This window comes from Eufriesea mexicana, unplaced genomic scaffold (genome assembly GCF_001483705.2).
Source record: "Eufriesea mexicana isolate 0111107269 unplaced genomic scaffold, ASM148370v2 scaffold1030, whole genome shotgun sequence".
NCBI classification, from domain to species: domain Eukaryota; kingdom Metazoa; phylum Arthropoda; class Insecta; order Hymenoptera; family Apidae; genus Eufriesea; species Eufriesea mexicana.
Window position 1 is genome coordinate 383,965 of NW_016909159.1, and position 24,242 is coordinate 408,206.

The 24,242-nt window shown below is 25.0% G+C and overlaps 4 protein-coding genes across 4 annotated transcripts in view; 2 read left to right on the forward strand and 2 right to left on the reverse strand.

Moving 5' to 3' along the window:
• The window catches only part of LOC108547455 (zinc finger protein 2 homolog), a 17,574-nt gene extending 16,976 nt beyond the window's left edge, over positions 1 to 598 (forward strand). Inside the window, 2 exon segments of the mRNA XM_017899985.1 lie at positions 300 to 338; positions 341 to 598. Coding sequence (XP_017755474.1) covers positions 300 to 338; positions 341 to 520 — 219 coding nt within the window. The 3' untranslated portion in view covers positions 521 to 598.
• Positions 599 to 2,013: 1,415 nt separating this feature from the next.
• Positions 2,014 to 14,193, reverse strand: Dpp10 (Dipeptidyl peptidase 10). Its single transcript, XM_017899961.1, is given in 17 exon segments — positions 2,014 to 2,157; positions 2,512 to 2,723; positions 2,828 to 2,988; positions 3,234 to 3,428; positions 3,572 to 3,714; positions 3,833 to 4,002; positions 4,097 to 4,395; positions 4,629 to 4,864; positions 4,937 to 5,057; positions 6,469 to 6,572; positions 6,723 to 6,886; positions 6,965 to 7,176; positions 7,328 to 7,381; positions 7,383 to 7,450; positions 7,663 to 7,815; positions 10,161 to 10,322; positions 13,888 to 14,193. Coding segments are annotated over 17 exon segments (2,631 nt in total). The 5' UTR covers positions 13,921 to 14,193.
• Positions 14,194 to 17,672: 3,479 nt separating this feature from the next.
• On the forward strand, positions 17,673 to 21,142 carry ZC3H3 (zinc finger CCCH domain-containing protein 3). The gene is made up of 7 exons (XM_017899983.1): positions 17,673 to 17,721; positions 18,301 to 19,152; positions 19,233 to 19,331; positions 19,407 to 19,590; positions 19,813 to 19,971; positions 20,043 to 20,238; positions 20,690 to 21,142. Exons 1-7 carry the CDS (start codon positions 17,673 to 17,675, stop codon positions 21,140 to 21,142), a joined length of 1,992 nt encoding a protein of 663 aa, XP_017755472.1.
• Positions 21,143 to 21,825: 683 nt separating this feature from the next.
• On the reverse strand, positions 21,826 to 23,128 carry LOC108547432 (LETM1 domain-containing protein 1). The gene is made up of 3 exons (XM_017899962.1): positions 22,412 to 23,128; positions 22,124 to 22,273; positions 21,826 to 22,005 (listed from the first exon to the last, which is right to left on the reverse strand). The coding sequence occupies exons 1-3, from the start codon at positions 23,126 to 23,128 to the stop codon at positions 21,826 to 21,828; spliced, it is 1,047 nt and encodes a 348-aa protein (XP_017755451.1).
• Positions 23,129 to 24,242: the final 1,114 nt, after the last annotated feature.

Sequence of the window (24,242 nt, forward strand, 5' to 3'; positions counted from 1 at the left end):
GTTTTATTTAATACGCATTAATCTTGCTACAAAAAAATATATTAGTTCTCAAATTCTTTCTTTAAAAGTAAAATATTTATAGTCATATATTATGTAACAATAATAAATATATTGTAAAATTACCGATTGATTTTACTTGTAAATAACAATAAAAGAGAAATAATTTATGAATAAAAATAAAAAATTCTTACAAGTTGAAATTACATTGTTTCGTAAAATATTTATTTGTTTAAATTTATTTATACTATAGTTTGTTGAAAACTCTTACAGCGAAGAGTGCTTTTACGCTTATGTTTCAGGAAAAACCACACAAGTGTTCACAATGCTCCAAGTCGTTCCAAAAAAACCTACACCGGGAGATCTTAAGAGTCATATGTACGTGCATAATGGACTATGGCCGTTTAGGTGCCATATTTGTAGCCGTGGTTTCAGTAAACCGACCAATCTTAAAAACCACATGCTACTACATCTTGGCAGATGTTCGAACAAGAAGATCGTCAAATCCATTTCCGACTACTGACCAACGGATAACGCCCCCTCGATAATTTAGAAAATCTATCGAGAAATCTATATTTCGCTATTATACGTGATAGAAATTAAAATTATTCCTCTAAATATCTCTCCTATTTATATTGCTGTTTAAAGAATAACGTGCAAAGTTTGCACGCAATACAATTTGACAATTACACTTTAATCTTGTTATTAACTTTTTTAATTGCTCATTACATTCAGGTAAAATAGTATGTATTGTTATTATAGTATAAGATTCATTTCCGTTAACTTTATACCTTATTTAGATCAATTAATTGAATGTTATTTTTATAAAATTTCTTTATTGTTCCTCGAAGTTAATTAATACTGTTTACAAAGTGTTATGTTGATTATTGTAGCGAATGAAGCGTTAAAGTAGATTTATAATAAGAGAAATCATATAAACTTTGAGTGAAACATCTGTTTCTTATGATATACATAAGAGATTCGAGAAATATGCATTGAGGAATAACCTTAAACACGTTGTTTTGTGTTTCTTACGCACATGTTATTAATTACAAGAATCTAAATGAAAGAAGGAAAAAGTTACCCTTACATCGAGTGCTCGCGAGATCATAAATTTTTACCGTTCATGTCAATTTCATATCGTTTAACTCGATGAAAAGAAGTAATTGCCTTTTTACCTCGTTCCAATAATATTTGTTTTGCAATTATAGCAAGTGACTTATGTATGTCTTCAATAAAATTATGTGATATTTAAAATAATTTCCATCATTTTAGATTTCACTGTAACATAAAAAAAATCACATCTAAATGAATAAAAGCTTTTAGTATTTATAAAATTAATCTAAATTTAGTAATAATGAATAGCGTATGTTTTTTGTTTATCTTTCATTTACGTTTATCACATATTTGATTTTTTTACTTATACAATTATACAATTTTATATGAATTTTATATACGTTGACAATTATTTGTTATAAAGACAAAAATACAAATATCAAATAAAATAATTTTACGAACTTAATATACGAAAAAAATACAATTATTTAAAACATAAATAATAGTAATTAAAATATTTATTTAAAAAAATTATTTGTAAATAGCTAAAAAAAAATTAAATTTTGTAATAAAATTTTTAATATTTCAAATTAATGTAATGATTTATACAATATACATATAAAAAGTCACCAAATATTTTCATTTAGGTTTACAACAAAAATATGATATTTTTGAAAAAAAAAGTTATATGTACATGTAATATATTAATACCTGTTTAATAAAGTGAAAATGTATAACTTTCATTCATTTAGATTTGATTTCTAATTTAAAATACAACAAACATAATTTTATCTATTTATACCATTCTCTTATAATATTTAGTCAATATACAAAATAATGCGAAAATATTTTCCTCCTAAAGGTATTAATAAACGGAACACAATTTGGAGATATTTAGATGTAATTTTGTGTATGGAATTCCTTCACAAGTAGATCATTTTTAGATCACATTATTTACAATTACAGACTAGATCCACCACTGATGAGACCAGCTTTTGTATCAGTAGGTGCTTGTTTCTGGAAACATTCATCCAAAAATTGAGCCATTGATAAGTAAAGGTGACCTTTGACTCCTGCTAATGTATGACTCACATCTGGATACACCTAAATGTGAATAATAAATATTATAAACGTATTAGTAAACATCTGCTAATCTGAGAATAACATCAGATCTTCGTCTTTATTAAAATCATATGGACAACGAATTTTGTTTGAAATACAAGTACTATTTGAAAACACTAAAGTTTCGTAAAAACTGGAATACAATCGCTGAATATATTATATCTCGGTAGTCGACTAACTGTACAGACCCAGACAGGTAACAGTATATACCTATATATCTTCTTTTTTTTTTGTTTTTCAGTAGATAAAAATTATTTGAGTTACTGCATTTTCTTTATAATATCAGTGATACGTTAATCATATTTTTTAACAGATCATTATAATTAGAAATGGTACCTGTTGTCGGAAAAGTATGCCTTTTTTCGCAAGATGACGCGCAAGTGCCATAGATTGTTGAAATTGGACGTTATCATCAGCAGTGCCATGCATTAAATAAAACATTTTATTTCGCAAATGTTCCACTTTATCATACACATCTGATTCAGCATATCCCTTGTAATTGGATACAACATCTGGCAAACCCATATATCTTTCAGCATATGCTGAATCTATTTAAACATAAAAAAAATTTTTAATTAACTAACATAATTTAATTTAATTCAGTAAGGCAGTAAATAACAGCAAAAACTGGTAAAGTGGAATTAAACTATACCATAGAGTTTCCATGAAACAACAGGTGCTACACTTATACCACATTCAAAGACATCTTGCTCAGGGTGCGCCAGCGCAAGAGCAGCTACAAAACCACCATAACTCCAACCCCAAACAGCAACTCGTTGTTTGTCCACGAAATGCAATGAATCCCGCAAATATCTAGAAATTTTACGCTTCATTTATATATATTTTTAAAACTCGATTATTTAAAAATATTCAATGTTCTTTAATAGTAATATAATTTAATGTATGATCATTATCATATTATTATACAATGTTATATAATAATATTTGACAATTTAATTAAATTATATAAATAATCATATTAATACAGCATAAATTTAATTTGTTTATTTTTTATTAGAAAAAAAACTTAAATTTTAGATTATTAGAGAAAAACTTACTCTGTTACTTCAAGTTGATCAGCAACTTCTACAGAACCAAGTCTATAGTAAACTTCATGAAGAAATTTATAACCTTGACCTCCACTACCTCTACCATCAATTTGTGCCACAATCATATTTTTCCTACTAGCCAAATATGTATTCCAATCAATTTTGAACATCTCTGTTACTAATTGTGTACCTGGTGCACCATATCTAAAAATAAAGATATATAACTGAAAAAAGTGAACATTTCGGAAATTGTACTTTTTCCCATAATAATGTTAATGTTACATTTGTATATATTATAATATATATACACTATGATAATTGGATATTATATTTAAAAATATATTTACACTTGTACAATTAAAGGATATCGTGTAATTTCATCTTCTCTTAATCCAGGGGGCAGATGTAATTTTACTTGTGCATTATATCCACCGCTTATTTGAACAGGAAATGTTTTAATTTGTGGAAGTGCAAGTTTAGCAACTCGTTCCTAAAATAAATCTTTAACGTTGTATATATTTTTATTATTTTGTATCCCAAAGTAATAGTGATACAACGCATATAAAACAATTCAAATACAAAAAGTTATAAAAATTGATACAACTTACGCGTAATAATGTATTATTCTGTAAGACATGGATAAGATGTGGCATGGGAAAATCAGTTTTATATAAGGTAACAGTAGGAATACCAGGTCCATAACATTCTAAGACAAAATAATCAGTACCAACTGGTGGGAAAATAGCATTGTGATATTGACAAGGTTGATCTGTGAATTCTGGAAATAAAAAAGATATTAAATAAATAATATTGTAATTATCTAAATCAATCATTAATTTTTCCTTTAGTAATATGTGTACAGTTTTACTTACTTGGTGAAACGTACGCTTTCGATTTCTGTTTTTTTGTAACATTTTCCTTTGGTTGTCCCTCATTTGTATTTTGTACACTTTCCGTTTGTGTTTCATAATGTTCATGTATATAACTATTGTCAGACCAAGTATTATGATGACTAGATGTTGTTCGATGTTCATTTCGAATTCCTTCTGATGTTTCCGTGCAAGTAATACAAACAGCAGGGTGTAGAGACGAACCCACATGTGGTAACAATGAACTCACATAATAAAGGTGTCTCTGTCCTGGTCGCATAGGTGGTATACCTATAAAGTATCTATATGAAAGAATTAGATTAGATTCAAGGAAAAATATAACAGTAGAATTTATAATCACTTTATATACTACTCCCTAAAAGTTATATTACACCAGAAGGTATATAGTAATAAATACAACATGAATTAATTCATTATTATTTTATAAAACAGTTTATTTTTATAAAATTTAATTGCTCGGAAAGCAATAATTTAATGTTTGATAAATAATAAACAATACAATTTTTTTGCTCACATAGTATTATTAGCTTGATCCCATGCTACTATTTGTGTGACTTCAAATTTTCCATGAGTGAGTGGAACAATTAATTTCCGAGCAACATTTACCCAAACAATATGTTTATAATAACCAGCTGGACCATCCTTAACTGGGCTTATAGCAATGTAACTGCTACCATTTGCTGAAAAGATAGGTGCTTCTGGAGGAGTATCTACCCAGCCACGATCTTCAGCTACTATCCTTTGAATTTCCTATATAAAATGGCAAAAATAAATTTATAAATAAAACACTAATTTAAAGAATAAAATGAGCAATTATAATACCTGACAGTGCCACAATGGACTCTTGCAAATGGTCACAACAGAAAGATTTTGTGCACGGGTCAACCATGTTATGCAGACTTCCGTTGAAGATACCCAAGAAGCCGTTGTAAAGTAATGTTCTCTGTTAATGGATATAAACATTGATAATGTTCACATTTAATATTTTAACTTAATACTTAATAATAAATTTAATTTATTGAATATTTGATTAAAGCAGTTTGCATGATATTGAATAGCAATTAAATCTATAAGAATGCAACTCAATATATTACTAACAATAGCTTATTATATCTATAAAAACTAGTAAAACTTAACTATTTTAATGATAATAAAATGCATATGTTACTTTAATGACTTTAATTTCCCTGTTAATTTATTTAGTTATAAAAAGGAAGCTATGTTATATCTTTAAAGATAGCAAAGAAATAAAAGCAAATGAAAAAGGTAAGATGTCTATAGTGCATACTAAAACAAAATGTGAATTAAAATCGCTAAGCACGAATAAATAATTATTTATGTGCTAACATGTGAAATAAAATATTTACTACATATATCACATTATCGGGATTAAGATGAGATGATTTCTAAGATCAACTCTTTAAAATCTTTTTAAAAATTTAAATTACCAATTACTTTGTGTTACCAGCCACACAAAATCACTTATATGTTATATATTAAACTACTCAAATATTATATATCAAATGTATAAAAAGTCTATATATAAAATATGTATAAAATGATTTTAAATAATATTTAAAAATTTTTATATGTTTAATAAAATAAAATGAATAAATTTTTGCTATAAAAAATTGTAAATTCTATTAAGTTTTATGTATGAAGCCTATATCATAATTGAAGTGTATGACAATGAATATATGCTTAATTATATTTAACATTCAAGTTATCTTCAATTTCTTTTAGTTTGGAAGAAAGAAGTTGCAATGATGTTGATGTTTTCTAAACTAACATAAAAAAATATTTGTTGACTATATTGTAAATCAAAAGCAAATTCATTTCCTACAAATGATAAAAAGCTCGTAAAATTGAGTACTTAGAAATATCAGACCATCTAATATCCTTTTACAAAAAATAATTATAGTTTTTAACAGTCATAAATATTTAATGAAATAAAATCTATGGTGTCATATTAATAAAAATGTTACCTTATAAATGTAAAAATTAAATTTGTTTATATGTAAATTAATAAAACATTATTAAAGTTTATTCTAAACTAAAACACATTCTTAAAAACCAGCTCATTTTAAACCAAGAAACTACTCCTCATGTATATCTTAAAATATCTTGCCGAAAGAATATGCTTCCTTTTTTGAAGTACCTTGGGAGAGTCACCATAGAAACATCTAAATGTTTCTTGTAAAAAACAACAAAGTGCAATCTCTATTCAAGACATTTTCAATTTTGTTCATTCTTTTTTTTTTTGTTAAGACGAATAATTACACCTAATGAGGAAAAATTAATAAGAGAGAATTTGTTCAAGCACTCCATACTCCAAACTTTGTAAGTAAACTCACACATGCTCGATGATAGGTGGCGGTTTCACTACCTTCGTATGAATGTTCTTTGGATCTGCCAAGTCTGCTACATAGAGTCGTACCACAGGATTTGGTGTTCCCGGCTACAAAATCAAAATCAGTATCTAATTTTATTCCATGGTCTTTTAATAGTTATTACATAAAAAATGACTGTTCAAAGATATATGTGCCTATATATAAATATATACATGAATATGTATATGTCTTAAGATAAAATGTTCAACAAAAATTACTTTCGGATAACGCAAAGATCGTATATCAGGATATAAAGCTTTATTTCCTTCTCCAAACCAAGATATGTGCATTTCCTCAACAAGTGAATCATTGAAAGAAGCATATAGCATCATATGGCCATCTGATGACATCCAAATTGCTTCTGCACGATGCAAGATCTCCTCTATAAATTATATAAAAACTTGCATAAAATGATTTACCATACATTTCTCAAAAACATAAATGACTTCTATCGTATTACCTTCATAAAGCCAGTCTGGTAATCCATTTGATAAAATACCAGGTACAGCTGTATTAGTAACACGATATCCTGTATTACTTTTAGGACTGGTTATATAATAAATATCATAATCTTGAACCATAACTAAACCATGATCACGTGGAGTCCATTGTGCCAATAAAAGATAAGGATGGACTTCTTTCTCAGGATGTGGAGTTAGTGGTATAGTTTCTCTGTAACAATACAATGATTAATGTGAAATAATAATAGTTGATTAATATTAGTAATCAAGACGTAGAATACTTCATCCGTTACAACAAAGATTCAACTTTTAAAATTATTATCGTCTTAGATTAGATTATCGTCTAAATTATATTTACTAACCGTGTATTTACGTCATAAATTGTATACTGTGCTAAATATGAGTATCGGAAGATTCACATTGTGCGCAAGGAGCAAATAATTACGATCCGGTGACAATGAGAACTTGGCGGGATTCAGTATCCTCTGTATGCAAAATACCTCTTAATGTTCTGTTTTGCTAGAAAGCCTGAGTATAAATATACAAATATTTTCTAACAAACACAATTTTCTGTGTCAATATATAAAAAAAATCATACGCATACCTGTTAAATATAACACATTATTTTATATTATAATACTTTATTAAATAAAGTATAAAATAAATTAAAATATTTAAACAGTCAACTTCAACTTACAAAAGTTTCATTGGACATTAAACTGCGGGAAGTGATGTTTTTGGGGGAAACGTGTAATAACGAAATTCCACCCCACACATCTCGGTAGCAGATATGCTGTCCGCTTACCCATGACCCATTGAAGAAAAGGGGTGTTAATTCTCCAGAAAGTATCTACAAAACATTCACTTTGTATTAAAATACTTTAAGATTATTTATTAATGCTTAATATAACAGCGGCAGATTTATGAAGGCAGTCACCTCGGATTTCGTAAGATAGGCATCCCCATACGACAGTAAAAATGTATACTATTCAATGTTATGTAACCAAAAATTCCGTGTGTGTAAATAAAAAGAATTTTAATACTTTAAGGGATCATTTCTTAAATCTCAGTAAATCATACAATCGATGCGGCAAGGTCAAAGCTATAGAACTATATTGTACATAATTGATTAATTTTAGGACCCCCAAAATTTGTAACGCTTCGGGTCTCTTAAAAACTAAATCCATCACTACGTTTATTGGAATTTTTAAATCCATGTCTTTACCATCAATTGCAATTCAGGATTTCCTTTTTGCGAATTTCAGAATTTTTCAGTAATGGTAATATGAAAATCCTTTTGACCTTATGCGAGGACTCGTGAAAAGAATTTTACAATTAATTCATTCCCAGATCTTCGGATCAAATTTGAAAAGCATTAGTTTCTAAGATCGTATGAACCTCTTCTAGCTTTGACACAGTTAAACGACAATTTTCGTTGATTGTGACTCCAACTTGTGAGATTGTCATTGTTCTCAATATTGAAGATACGTCAGAGGAGGATTACTGTCCACTAAAACCTGGCCAGCCTTGAACCATCTAAATCGTGCATTTATTTACGTTTCCTTCATAGACTCTGGATCATAAACTTTATGAACCATGCCAATTGTCACACATGTGTGACCAAGGTACTAGCATTTAACAGAAATTCTCTGCCCAACTCGCTTGGTCATCGTGAAATGCAACGCTCGCAGTTTTCAATGCTCATACAATTAAGCACATGCAGTTGCCTACTGAACAGCTGTTGGGTTGTGCCTCTGAAGATATGTACTTCTTAAGGTTGGCCTTAAATACTGAATACCTGTTTCCACAATAGAATCCCCAAATATAAAGATATGCACAGATGTCGGATTCCTTTGGGATGGACTTAGCAAAATTGCAAATACTTTACATTATTTACTTATACTATTTACAAGAAAAATTATGAATAATTCTAGAGTTATAGTTTGTGTACAATTTGTAAAGCTAATATATATTTAAATATATAAGCCACGTAGTAAAGAATTTAACATATTCAATGAAAGAATATGTACAAAGATATATTAAGGAATATAATAACAAGTCAAGTAGTTTCTACAAATGGAAGTGAAGTTGATGTAAAGAATGGTCTTACGATTCGTACAAAGATACAGTCTAAGATATACTGCTTACAATGGAAATGGACATAACTATAGGTCAAGAGATCCACGGATCTGTCTCGAGAAGAGTCTGGCACTGAATTGATCGTTGTGAGTGGAGTGTCCGACGCTTTTGAAGAAGAAAGAAACGCTCGCAAAGGCGAACAATATTTCTACAGGGTATATAGGTGACAGAAGGCTTTTTAGATGACATTGAAATAGCTGAGTAAACGTGACGAAATTTCATCCTTAGCCTATTTAAGCAACCTGGAATTACGTGTCTCAAACTAGTTGGTATGACTTCCCGAAGATCAATGAACCAATTTCAACTTTCGGCTTAACAAACCTACAAAAATTATAAAGATATTATCAAATTATAATTTATATACGAAATTTGAAAGATATTAAATGTGTTAAATAAAATAAAATATTTTCTTTCTTTTCTTCAAAACAATTTTCTTCTTCAATGTGAAAACAATGTTTTCTTCGATGTATCTCCACTTATGCTTTTTTCGGTTTTGGATTTCTGGTCGTCCAAGGTAAATGTGTTGATGAAAATAAAATTTTTATTTCGGATGATTAAAACGAGCGCTGATTGTACAGATGAAATCCTTGGGCATGTGGAATATAAAAAAATTTATTTTAGTAAATATTACGCTTGATGATTTTGCTTACTTCGTGATATAACAGTGTAAAAATGTTCCTGAAACGTTAATGACTAAATATTTTACACACATTAACGAATAACAATTTCAAATTAAAAATAAAAAATTTTTTTAAATTCGGAAATTTTCATTTTCTTTTAAGCGAATATTTTTTTAAACATTAAATCATATTAGGTAAACAGTTGAATAAAGTGGGAATATAAAACGGTTATATAACGAAATTTCATTAATAATGAATTGTTAAAAGAATGATTGAAAAATTAATAACCAATTATAAAACATAATATATTATTTAAAAGGTTATTTTAGTTTAAATAATTTTAAAATATCGACATATATTAAATCTTAATAACAAATTAAATACTTTTATATGCATAGTAGTTTAATTATTATCGAAGATAAATTGTATTGTTTACCTCGGAAAGTCTTATTCTAGCGCCTCTTACTCTGGGACCCTCGTCTGGTGGTGTTAATAAGGCAACCGATGTCACAATTAAAGTTAGGACCGCAACGATCACGAGTAGAGCTATCAAAATCCCCCGCCAATTCCTTTGATTTGGATTCGCTGATACTAGCTCCTATCACAAAGGTACTCACTAACGCCAATGCCGGATAATTACATTACATGGATATACAAGATTATTTCACTGTTTCATTTAGGATAAAAGTAATAAAAAATATGTAAAAATGTCGAAGATGAAAGTATTGCAAGCATTTAATTAATATTTAATTAAACAACCATAACAGATGTGACGTATACTCGTTATTAAATTCAATCAGTATTATATTTACATTGTATTTTAAGAAAGATACTTGTTGTAAGTAAAAATCATTGATATATCTTTCTGCTATTTCTAAATTATTTCGTTCTTTTATGTTGTTTTATTTTTTTTTTAACCTTTTTGTTATTATTTTGTTTATTTTTAGCTTCAACTATATTTAAATTTGAACAATTGTAAGACAAAACATACCCTACAGCTCAAAATATAGTAAGTGTAGATATGCTTGTTATATATATGTACATTAGTATAGAAACACTTCTATGTAATTTAATATTGTTTTATAAATTAGTAAAACATTCAAATGTTTGTACCAAAAATTAATATTTAAACTTTGATGAAATTAATAAAAATTATGTTATAATTTAAAATTAAATTGCAGTAATAAAAGGAGATTAATATGACTAGTAATTCGAAAATGTTAAGAGTTGATTGACATTAATTTATAGTTATCTCGATATAGAATAATATCTAAATTTAAAATATCAATGAACAAAGGAAAAATTATTTAAATATAAAATTTCGAACTATCTAAAAATATTTTTATATTATATTATTTTATTCTAGAATAATGTATTTGGAAAATTAAATTATTACTAAATTGATAAATTTTATTTCAAAAATATATTTGATAAATAAAAATTTGATTTTATAGCTAAAAAAGAAAAAAAAACACTTCAGTAATTTTTTTGTCATGTATCTAAAAATGATTTAATAGGCATCAGAAGAATGCAAAGATACTACATGGTTTCCATAGTAGCCATATAATAGATTTTTAGAACAACTACCAATAACAAAATATCAATTATATTATGAATTAATTATTTGATTAATATAATTAATTTTAGATTAAGTGTATCAGTAGGTCAATGTTAACTTTTTACGTATTTATGGGTAATATAATTATTGATCTTATAACATAAGGGTAACTCCTTTTAATATCTGATTCTTATGTAGGAATGATGCACATAAAATTAAAATCATATACATTAATTATTTTTACTCTTATTTATATATTATCCATTACATTCACATTGTCATGTTAAGAAACAATTATATTAAAAAAATGATTAAACATACAAAAGATACAAGAGCTATTAAATAACAATAAATAATAATTTTAATTATATAGAACAAACTGTTAAATTTTAAAAAAATTATTAATTAAAAAAATACAAGAAAGACATGGTTAAATATAATATCGATAATAAAATAAAAGTTCTACAAAGGAATCAAATATGCATAACCCATATTATATATTCATTTAGATCTTTTATCTTATAGCAAAGTATACCGATCACCGAGAATCATATTATGATTGAGTTTTTAAATAACTATTATTCACGGTAATCTATTAATATAGCATCATATGTAATCGCACAGTACAAATAGTAATTTATATTTAGACACAAATAAAATGTCTAATTATTAAAAATTTAAGTCAAAAATTTGTGATACAAGCCGTAATATTAAATGGAAATAATAATGAAATAACTATAGAGTCACTTTCGTAAAAATTATTAAAAAATAAATTGCAATATCATACATATTTATTTAAAAAAATTAATACATCATATAATTGTTTAATAATTATATTAATAATATATATTATAATGGTTGTTTGAATACATATTAAATAAATTTTCAGTTATCATAAAAATTTCATGATTATGAAAATACAACTATTATGCTACTTTTATTAATATAAATTATAAGATATTAATAGTATTATATATTAAATTAACAAATATATTGATATAAGTATATCAATAAATAATATTCATATATGAAAAAGAACTAAATATTATAATAACTAAATTATATTACAGTGAATCTATTTATATTATTATTTTGAAAACATATGTACATATGTACATTGTTTCCTATTTTATAAGCTGTGCTACTGTATTAGCATAATTCATCAAAGTACATACTTTTTATGTTATTACATTTTCAAATTTTCGATTTTTAAATTTTACATCGAACATCTAATTGTAAAAATAATTTGCTATATGCATTTCTTTTTTTCGTTAATTAATGAATGATATATATTTTTTCCCTTTGGTTTTACATATAAATTGTTATTTTTCTTTTTGCAGTAAATACTACCTCCACAATGAAAATATTTTAAAGGTACAATAAAAAGGAAATAAATAAATCACGTGGAAAAGTATAATTTAATATAGAAAATTATAATTTACAAATATATTCGTATATTTGCATAACACGACATAATTTAACAAATTGTATATAATAACATATACAATCTCCAAATGCCAGAAATTTCAGAAAATTTACATATATTTTAAAATATTTATTTAAAAAAAGTGTATAATATTAATAATGTAATTAATAATCATCCTTATTTAAATTTATGTTTAATTACAAAGACACCAACATTTATAAAATTTCATGATCTTAAATAAATAACTAACTAATGATATTTTTCATCTGAAATATTAAAAATAAAACGTTGAATCTACAAGAAATGTGCTAATGGATTGCGAGATATACTATATTATACGTTTTTCGCATAGGAATGTATGTATCAATATGAAAGAAAAATAAACAATACTATATTTCACTTTATTGAATTTACTTTCCTGTAAAAATTATTTAAAACATCGATTTATAAATTTTTGCTTTTGTTTGTAACAAAAATTATATTTTGTGTGATATATTAACTTTCTATATAAAAGATGAAATAGAATATTCAATCTCTTTAATCAATCATGGAAACTATATCTATTGACATCACAGCTTTCGCTCAAACTCGAAATATATATATCTTTGTGCAAATAAATTTTATTTCAACAATTAATCCTACTTTTTCTTGTTTTCACACAAAAATCCTAAAAAAGATTTACTTTTTAAACAAAATTATATCATATATGGTATAGTATAAATTACAAAAAGTAGCAATCAAATTTGGTGAAAAACAAAATTTCAAAATTACGATCAATAAACTCTTGCTCTAATTTAAGATATCGTTAACAAAACATAACTCTTCGTAAAAAGAAAAAAATTACTCCTTTTCGATTTAAACATTTGAGACACATTTAATTATAATAAAAATAGGCATGTATTGTAAAAAATGACACTGTTTAAAAATCTTAAAACACATTGTAACCGATTAAAAATATTATCCAACGTGTAGACGAACTTTCATTCTTCGAACACTTTTTATGTCATGTATATTAATTATAAATTTCACAAACAAATTCGCTAGTTTTGCTACGATAAAGTATCTACACGCAGAGTTTACCAACATCAAAGAGATACATATTTTCCGTGTTCTCTCAAAACAAAGGGGAACAAAGGGAAACCGAAAATTTCACAGGAAATAAGCCAATCGATTAATTACCTCGTCGTCGTAGATGTTATCGTGATCTGCCATCGTAGAAAGAGACCGACGTCCTGATACTTCTGTTGAATCACGAAAGCAAACAACAGAAGATCGTGCTAAAGTTTATCCCGTCCGAAGCTGCGACAAATGTTGTAGTCCTTTGTGCAACGTGATACATACATATGTACGCACTGACATATATGTTTTAAGAAATGAAACACAACAGAAGAAACGAGGGAAAACGAAGAACTAAAGGAAATAGTGTCCACGTAACAATCCTGTGGCACGTTACGATTCCGTGACTTCTACCTTGCACCGTGTGAAATTTTCGGTACTGATATGGAGATTGTCCCCGTTGATGCTGGAAGAACGAAGCCTGCGCGGTACTGATGCTGCGCGCTTCTATCCTTTCCTTTTTTCACTGCTCTATTTTAAATTAATTTCGGCGTGAATGGGATCACCAGGCTGCTGTCATTAATAATTATCCATTTTAACGAGGACGTTGCATTTCAGTTACGTTCAATTACAATTTCTTGCGTTTATTTAATTTATATTTAATATTAATAGATTAACATAATTTCATATTCTTCGATACAACTTTCTTTAAGGGCAGAAGTAATTGTATTGAATACACAAGTTGAATAGTGCTTGTTAGGTTACATATGGTACGTTATACTTGATAAGTATATTAATTTAATTTTAATTATTATCGGCCTGGATTTAATCTGATCTGATTTACCTTAAAAGCATCAAAAATATCGAATGCTTTTATAACATTTTATCCATATGTTAACTCGTATCAATTTCAATAATTAATTAATTGGCACGGAGTCGCGGTTTTTATTCGTGACTACTGTACTTTGTTACATTCTAATCATTTTATAAATATAAACGCTTGTTATTGTTTTACGACATGTACTCTAGTTTCTAGAAAAGAAACTGTATATGTAATTATACTTGGCCTAATGTTAGCTATCTAAAATATTGTTTACCTATGTTTATAATAATTTTTATTTTTGTATATTCTTAATTATAAATATTGATTAAAAAAATGTTAAAATACTAATTTAGGATGTAATATTATATATTATATACTTTCAAATATATGTTCATAAATAATGGAAATTATATATATAATACATATAAATTATTAATTAATAGAGTACTTCTGTCTTGAAATAAAATTTGAAATAATTTTTTCAGTTCCACTCTGTACTTTATATGCACGAGTATATCTTTCATAAATCACCTCAAAAACAAATTGAGAACGAACTTGCGTAATACCGCTTGCTTGCTTTTGAAAGTATATATATACATCATTTTAACAGGGATTAAATGCAATTTATTAAATAAAGCTGCACATTGTTACTACAAATATTAATGATTTCAAACTAACAAAATTTTATAACCATTTTTATTCTATTTATTATTTATTATCGATTTTATTCAAAACTATTACAATATTAAATACAAATTTACATAGTTCTCAAGGCTGCTATAATTCATAGAAAGTTGTTAAAGATTACTTATAAAAAAATTATTTTACTGATAGCAAATTTTTATATAATAAAGTACATATTATTAATATTTTTAGAAGATTTAGAAGAATGATTTTTATATATCTATATCATTCTATAAAATTACCGTCATTTATTTAACTATTAACTCCTATAAAAATTTTAATTAATAAAGGAATATTTAAAGTTTAACAAATAATTTTTATTGAAATTTATTTAATACATTTAATAATACGTATACTACATAATTATCAATCAAATGCATTCAAAATGTGAAAATATATTGGTATACATATTAATTGCCGTTATTAATATTTTTAATATAATTTTATACATATATTAGTTGTCATTAATATTTATGAATATTAATGATATATTTTTATTTCGCAGAGAATATAGTACATTAATAATACAAAGCTTTTATGATCAATAAAATATTGATTAAAACATAAAAGAAGCTAATAGTAATTTTTAAAAAGAACAAAAAATACAAATTAGTGTAGAAATATACAATTAAAATCTTTTTGTGGAAACTGGAAAGATAAGAACATACATAGATAAGAACGCGGCACTACTAACCTCTACACCCGTAAAGTAATCTTTCGGTTTTTCTTCATAAAAAAGGTATCTCTTTGAGTACGATAAGTGGATATATATAAGTTTAGTGGTAAGTTACAGAGCTTTTATATGCGACCCAGTATATTCATGGACACAGATCAATATCTTCTGCGTTTGCGTATAGGTTAAGAGAAACGTTATGAAAAAGCGCGAACTATTTAAACTTAAATCATTTAAGTATGTTATACATTCGTCGAGATATACTAAATAATAAATAACAGATATATAAATTTACATTATCCAATAACGTTGTAATTTATCTTAATGTTTGTATTCTTCCTTTGATATCTAATAATGAGATACATATATAGATGCATTACGATGCATAAAATACGATACTCATAAATTTACTAAATTTTAATAACTCTATTGTATTTAGTACATTTCGCTAAGGAACAATTCCTTTTTATTTTTCCAGTAATATAATCGTCGATGTAACATAATAGTAATAATTAAATAAAATTTAATTAAATAAAATTTGTTTACTAATCATATAAACTCTTATATAGATTAGTCTATGAATACTCTATACACATTAGGTTAGTAAAGCTACTCTGAAGTGTACGATAATTGTAAATTGGAACCGCCACTCCTCAATACTTTGTTTGCAAACATTATGCATAAAAGAAAATAAAAAATTTGTGATAGTACTAACTAATTCGTAATTAAGAGAAAATATGTATATGTAATACGTATTATTTTAATAGCTCATAATAAAAGTAATTGTGAAATGTAATAAAAAGTTTCCGTATTTTAATTCATTTTTAATAATCTAATTAATGCATTATTTTTAAATTATTATATGTAAAATCTCATCTTAAACTATATATTACAAATCTGTATTTATGCCCTAATTTTTCTTTTGTTCAAAGAAATAATTTTCAACATTTTTTAAACTGTTATAATTAATTAAATATCTAAATGGATAACTTTCTTGTAAATGAGTATTGTAATCAATAAATTTTTTAATATTATAACATTTATATTGTCAATATTTTAATGAAAAATAAAATAGTTGTTCTTTCTCTCTCTCTCTCTCTCTCTCTATCTGACTCATACACATACAGACGCACACACGCACGCACATTCTCTCTCTCTTTTTCCCTCTCTTACACACACACAATCTCTCTCTCTCTCTCCCTCTCTCCTTGCTCCGTTTTTTAAACATGTATATATATTTTGATTTCCTTTTATAAATCCTTTTCTACATTTTTTAAGTATTGACATAGTCTGGGTATTAAATAACTCTTTTAGCTGATTAATAAATATTAATTTTAAACTTATTACTTTATTACATTTCTATAAAAATGTAATGTTATCAAATCTTTCAAATTTATTAGTTACAATGGATATCTATTACTACAAATTAATTATATTAGATTATTATATTCATAAAATTTAAAATTGTAAGTTAAAATATCCCGCTATTCAACCATGATAGAAAATAGTTCATTTATTGTTCACATACAATGCTAGCGTTTGTAGTTTATCAAAAAGCGACATCTGTTTTTAAATAGTTTATTTCCATGCTGTGGCATAACGAATGACAACGTATTGTGGTTTGTGAAATTCAGTGATTTGCGGAATAATTTGCTTTAGTGTGAATTTATTAGCTATAACCTCCTTTTTCTGTTTATTAAGTAATAAGCAACTAAAAAATAACATTTTATGATAACTATGGACGAGAGATTAATTAAAGAAATACATTACTTAACGCGTAAGTTTACAATTTTATGCAATTATCACAATGTAAATGTAGTAACAAATAAAAGTTTCAATATATTTTAGAATATTAAAATTAAAATAAATATTCTATTTAATAGAAAATAAAATTATATTATTATTTAAAGACGAAATATCGAAGAATAGGAAGATTAGAAAGTAATACTTTATAACTATTTTTATGATAATACATATTGTGTTCATCAATTTTTAATATATGCTAAGAATTGATATATTTATCTCAATATTTTCATGTTTTTAAATACTTTCTAATTAGTAACATATACTGTGTGCTATTTATTCTAATCACATTCATTTTAAAATTATATTTAATTCTAATTATTTCTTTTTCGGTTATAAATTACAATAATAAATATCTAAAAATCTAAAGATAAGAACATTTATTGGAATTCATAATAATTTGTGATTTTTTAACTTCTATTATGCATATTTAGTAAAATATGAAAACTCTATTTTAATCATTTTAGCTTTAAATATATGTTAAATTATTTAATATATTATATTTATATATTTGTAATGTATTAGTTTTTTAAATTATTGTTATTTATTTCAGGTTTAATAGAAAATCATAAAAAAAAATCGTCAGATAAATTATGTTGTGTAGAAAAACCTGTTATAAATCAAAATATAAATTTTTCAAAATCTGAGAAATATGTAAATTTACTTCAGAAATCTCAACAGTTACCTAAAATGTGTAATAGTACTTCATGCAACATGTTAACAAGCACTAATGTATATATTAATCCAAACTTTAAACCTCAAAGTTCTGCAATATATATCAATCCAAAATTACGTATGAAATCTTTTGTACATGTTAATCCAAAAATAATGAGAAACGTTATTGATTCTAATGAAAATATGCAAAATAATTCTATAAATATGATGAGTACAAATTCTATACAAAAATCAGTACATGTTAATCCAAAATTAGTGAAAAAATTGTCTTCCTCTATACAACCAAAACCAGCAGAACATAAAGAAATAGTGATACAAAATATTACTCATCCTGTTTGTTCAAGACTCAAATTTGTTAAAAGTACAAATTCTCCAAAGGTTATTCATAATCAAAAGAAAATAAACAATTCCAATATCTTAGTTTTATCACAAAGAAAACTTATACGTGTAAGACGAGGATCAAGAAAATCTTTTAGTACTTCACAAGTTGAACTTTGTAAGATTAAAAAATCCTTAAATTCAATAGAAAAGAATGTTAAACCTACTTCTCAAAGAATTATGAAAACAAAATCAATAAATGCTATACAGCAGTCAATTAGTAAAGGTTCTAACATTGTAAAATCAACAGTTGCAAAACCTAAAATAAACAAGTACAGAATAGATCGAACTGCACCAAAAACTTCAAATATCAGAAAACATGCAAATCTGAATCAAAAAAAGTCTATGTATGTATATGTAGTAAATTAATATTTTCTTTCAAATTTTGTATAACTTCTACACTTGTGCTTTAAAAATTAATTAATTTATAAATATCTTACAGAAATAATAAAATGCAATTAATTACAATTGAAGGAGTTGTTTATAAATCTTCCAAAAATCACTTAGTACGCAAAAGTTATGGTGCAAAAAGTAAGTCATAATATTATGTAATCTAGAATTCTATGAATATATAATAATTCTTATATTTTGTAATCTCAATTTTAGAAAAAAGAGTAATAAATTTGAAACTTGACAAATTTATTATTGCCACTAATGGTAAAAAATTATGTAGAATAAAATCTATGAAAGAAACATCAGGAAATTCAAGTACAAAAATTTTAAATACAACGAATGGAATTAAATTTTCATCTAATATGTCGCAAAAAATAAATTATAAAAATAATATAAGGTATACATATATATATACTGATACACATCTTAATATTTTTATTTCATTGTTTTATCTTTGACTTTATATCTTCATTTTATTAATTATATTTATCTGGTTATTTAATATATTTTGTGATATTAATTGATATTAAATTTCTTTGTACTACTTAATTTTACAATATATTATTACTAAATCTTGTAAATTTATGTATCAGTAATGCCAATTTTCTTCTACTTGCAGCAATAAAGTCAAACAGAGAAGTATACAAATACTACGCAACAAAATGCGAAAAAATAATCAGCCATGTTTAATATTTCAAAAATTTGGATTTTGTTCAAATCATGAAAAAGGAATTTGTGTAAAACGTCATGATAAAAAACAAATTTCTCTTTGTAAAAAGTAAAATTATATTTCTACTCATGTATGCCTAAAGCAAACGATCTTTATTTAATAAAAAAAATATTTTTTAGATTTCTTCAAGGAAATTGTTTATTAGATAAATGTCCACTATCTCATGATGTAGGTCCAGAAAAAATGCCAACTTGCAAGTACTTCTTGGAAGGTTGTTGTACACGGGATGCATGTCCTTATCGTCACATCAAAGTTTCTTCCAGTACACCAATTTGTATAGATTTTTTACAAGGATATTGTGCCAAGGGTAGTGAGGTAAGTACAATATTTTTGACTTTATTAGATTATTAAATTTAAATTTAACTCAAATTATAATTCAAATCCTAGTGTAGTATTTAAAAATTTTATTAATATATAACATTGAAAGTTTATTAATATTTTTTTTTAACTTATAAATTTAATTTGCTACTTAAGTTTGTTTAATTTCTTTTGCTAAGAACCTTTAGTAAACTATATTTAATAATAATTTATATATCTGTTGACAATTAACTTTAAAATTTACTAATGGAAAAATATTTTAAGAAAGATATATTTTCTATTATAACATTTATTAGTTAAAAATAACATATATCTTTCAAGAGAGAATGTGTAATCATTTATTCTTTTAATATTTTTATGAATTTTTTATATGTTAAATTCAACTTATAACATATTAATAATGCATAAAAGATAATATTTCAAGACCTGGGAGTCTCTTCTTTTACAGTGTAAGCAGCGTCATGAAAATCTATGTCCAGAATTTGAGAAAACAAAAAAATGCAGCAAAGGTACGCATTGTCCTTATCCTCATAAATCACAATCATCTTCTAAGATACAAATTCATTTAAAAAGAAAGTACAATATGCATAATAATCAAGCAACATCTCCTATTACAAAAGATATTTCAACCTCTAATAGTGAAAACAGACTTAGATATTATGAACAAGCAAATACTTTAAACAAATCTCTTGATAAAAAAAGAGAAAGTATAATGAAAAAAATTAAACTTATGAAAAATGTAGAGTCAGCAGATTATATTAATATTCGAATTGAAAAATCTGATAATAATACAAATTCAGAAATAAATGGACATAGTAATGAATCAGAAACTATTTCTGATCCAAAGATATTGAAACGTCCTCCAATTGGTGTTCTGCCTGCTTATATACCTATTGATTAATATAGATAAATATAATTGTCTATAAAATTCTTTCAATATTTTTTTAGAATTTATCATAGCATCTATTTATTTCATATAACATATCACATTTGTGTAATTTGATAAAATAACTTATGTTTTGACTAGTGATAAAATTTATACTTATAACTATTGAAAAGGTTACATTTGTATTATGTTATGTTTAAACATATACAAAATCAGAATTATATTTTGTAATGTGTATACAATTATGCAGATGAAAAATGTATATTTAACAAAATGAAAGTATTTTATCTATAAACAAGTTATAATCATTTCATAGTAATCTTGCTTCTTTTATTTTCCTAAAATAATGCAATCCTGTTAAAAAGAAAAAAATAATAAATTTATTGTTAGGTATTTGAGAAAAAATATTCTAATAAGTACAATAGAAGAAATATGTATATAACATTGATAAAATGTATGTTTGATATCCTTTCCACATACATATGTACATATGTATAGTAGATACTGTAGAATTTATATATATATATATATATATATGTATATGCTATGAAGTGAAAGTATAAAATTATATATTATTATATAAACAGTTTGTACAAATAATTTAAATACAGATATTTGTATTGTTTCAAAATTTTATAATGTTATAATTCTTATACATCTTTTTAGAATAAAAAGAACAATCATTTAATTGTATTGTTTTATTTGTATACAAGGATCCAATTTGTAGGATGATTGTATGCTAATAATATTGGACAATGTAATAATAGTGAAAGTGTTTCATCCTCAACTATATTTGATACTGTTAACCATTTTTCAAGCCAATTCCTCATACATTCTATGGACATATTTGCTGGATTCAGACCTCTAAATGAAAGTGCCTGAAATATTTTACAATTTGAATATATGTATTATATATAGTGTAATATGTAATAAAAAATCATTAAATAAATAGTTTAAAAAAATATTAAAAGTGTTAAAAAATTATCTTATACACACCCAACGTATTGCATCATTTGACATTGCTATAGTTCCACCTTCTTTTTGTATGCTTTCATCCATTTTTTTTATTAACATACCTCTTTCTAATAAACTCAATTTTTTAAAAAGTTTCCAATAAGATATATTATGTATACCAAGTAATTCTATCTAAAAGTTAATTCAGAATTAATTATTTTTAATAGATTAAAAGGAAATCCACAATTATGTAAATGAATAATATAGTTTCTTATACTTTATTTTATAAAATATATAAAATTAATTTAAATTATGTTAAAATCAACGTACTGTGTGTCTCCGTTTAAGACTATGTAATGAATATGGTTTATCAGCAAATAATGCAGAACAAGCAATAATATCATTTACATCAGGGTGAGTACCACTGCCAAGACATGCAATAATACCACTCCATTTTAATCTCAATGTGCGATTTTTAATATTATGAAACTCTGCTTGCATGCACCTGAACAGTGGTCTGTTATGTTTTAATCGTTTTTTATGTTCCAATAACATAAAATCAAGTTTTTGTTGTAAAGTCCAATAATGAGAAGTTAGAAAATATCTTGGAAAATGATATGCTAAAGGAAAGATAATATAATTTGTAAAAGGAATAGCAGATATTAATAAAACAGGACATAATTTTATTATATCTTTACGCATTGTATGCAATATTCGTAGCTCATCTGTAGTTAATGTATCAATGCCATCAATTTTTTCTTTTTTCAATATCATAAGCCATTTTATTGCTTCTTGAATAAAATCTTTGGTACCAACACTAAATATGCGATACACATGTATTGTACGTGGAAAATTTTTTTCCAAAACGTTTTCATAATTTTTAATATAATTCATGTATTTATTAAACCAATATTCTTTGACATTAAATATTTTATATTTTTCTTCCTTCTTTTTCTCTTGTGTTTTATGTCGCATACAAGTATATGTAAGCGGGAACATTCTTTTATTTTGAAAAACATATCTTTGGGAATATATTAATTTAAACATTACTATAGTTCTATCTCTGTTGCATTTCTTATTATTATATTATATATAATTATTTGATGTTACTTCAGATTGAAACTAACTAATGTTAAATTAAAAACTTTATAAAGTTTTATAAAGAAATTATTGGATAAATATTTTGTTTTATGTAATTGGCATATATTTTATTTTTTATATACCACATTAACATTTATATTATGTTTTCTTGGTATTAAAATACCAAATAGATATATTTTCTGAATTCACATACGCCACCGATTTATTATTTAAATAATTGTTAATATATTATCTTACGAATATTAGATACTTTTAATTATATTACAATATACAATAACTTGTATACACATAGACTAACACAGAAAAACTTGTTTGTATTGCGTTTATTTTTTATTTCGTTTATAATTTATAGTTTATAATTTATCAGAAGTAATTGATATTTTCAATGCAATATTTTAAAACAGCTACGACTATTTACAATAATATCGTGGATAACAGAGCACAGATTTATACCGTGTGTCTCACAAGAATTATTATGAGACGGCACAGAAGCAAGAGAAATAAGTTATTCGTTCCACCTATCATTAATAGTTTTTACTACACAATCCAACTTATGTAATTACTTTAACTAATAGTATTTTAGTTATCAAAAGTACAATATAATTGTTAAAAAAACAATTAAACGTAAATAAGAAATAAGTAAGTGTAATTTTGTTCGAATTATATTTATATAATAATATATTTATATTTTAAAAATTAGAAATGTGAAATTAACGTTAATAGGTATAAAATAGTTATTATCCTATATATTTCTCCTTTCATATATATCGTCCCATTCATTATAAATAATATAAAATTATAGAATCAATTATTTCTTCCTAATGATTTTTAGATTTAAAATTAAGTAAGAGTAATGTAGCTGCTCAAATAGATCATATTAATAATATTATCTGTCATATACACTAATTGTTTACGTTATAATAAGATATAACTTTAATAACAGTTTAAAGAAAATAATTACATATTAACGATAATTGTTAATTTTATTAAATTCAAAAATTTTTATCTACAAATGGAATTTTCTTTGTAATTATCATTAGTTCATTACTTTTTACCTAAT

Coding starts and splice junctions, on each gene's coding strand:
- LOC108547432 (XM_017899962.1), bottom strand. CDS start 23,128: ATGTTTAAATTAATATATTCCCAAAGATATGTTTTTCAAAATAAAAGA. Junction 22,274..22,411: donor GTCTTAAACGGAGACACACA/GTACGTTGATTT, acceptor ATTAACTTTTAG/ATAGAATTACTTGGTATACA. Junction 22,006..22,123: donor CAAATGATGCAATACGTTGG/GTGTGTATAAGA, acceptor AAAATATTTCAG/GCACTTTCATTTAGAGGTCT.
- ZC3H3 (XM_017899983.1), top strand. CDS start 17,673: ATGATAACTATGGACGAGAGATTAATTAAAGAAATACATTACTTAACG. Junction 19,153..19,232: donor TCAAAAAAAGTCTATGTATG/TATATGTAGTAA, acceptor TTAATTTATAAA/TATCTTACAGAAATAATAAA. Junction 20,239..20,689: donor ATTGTGCCAAGGGTAGTGAG/GTAAGTACAATA, acceptor CTTCTTTTACAG/TGTAAGCAGCGTCATGAAAA.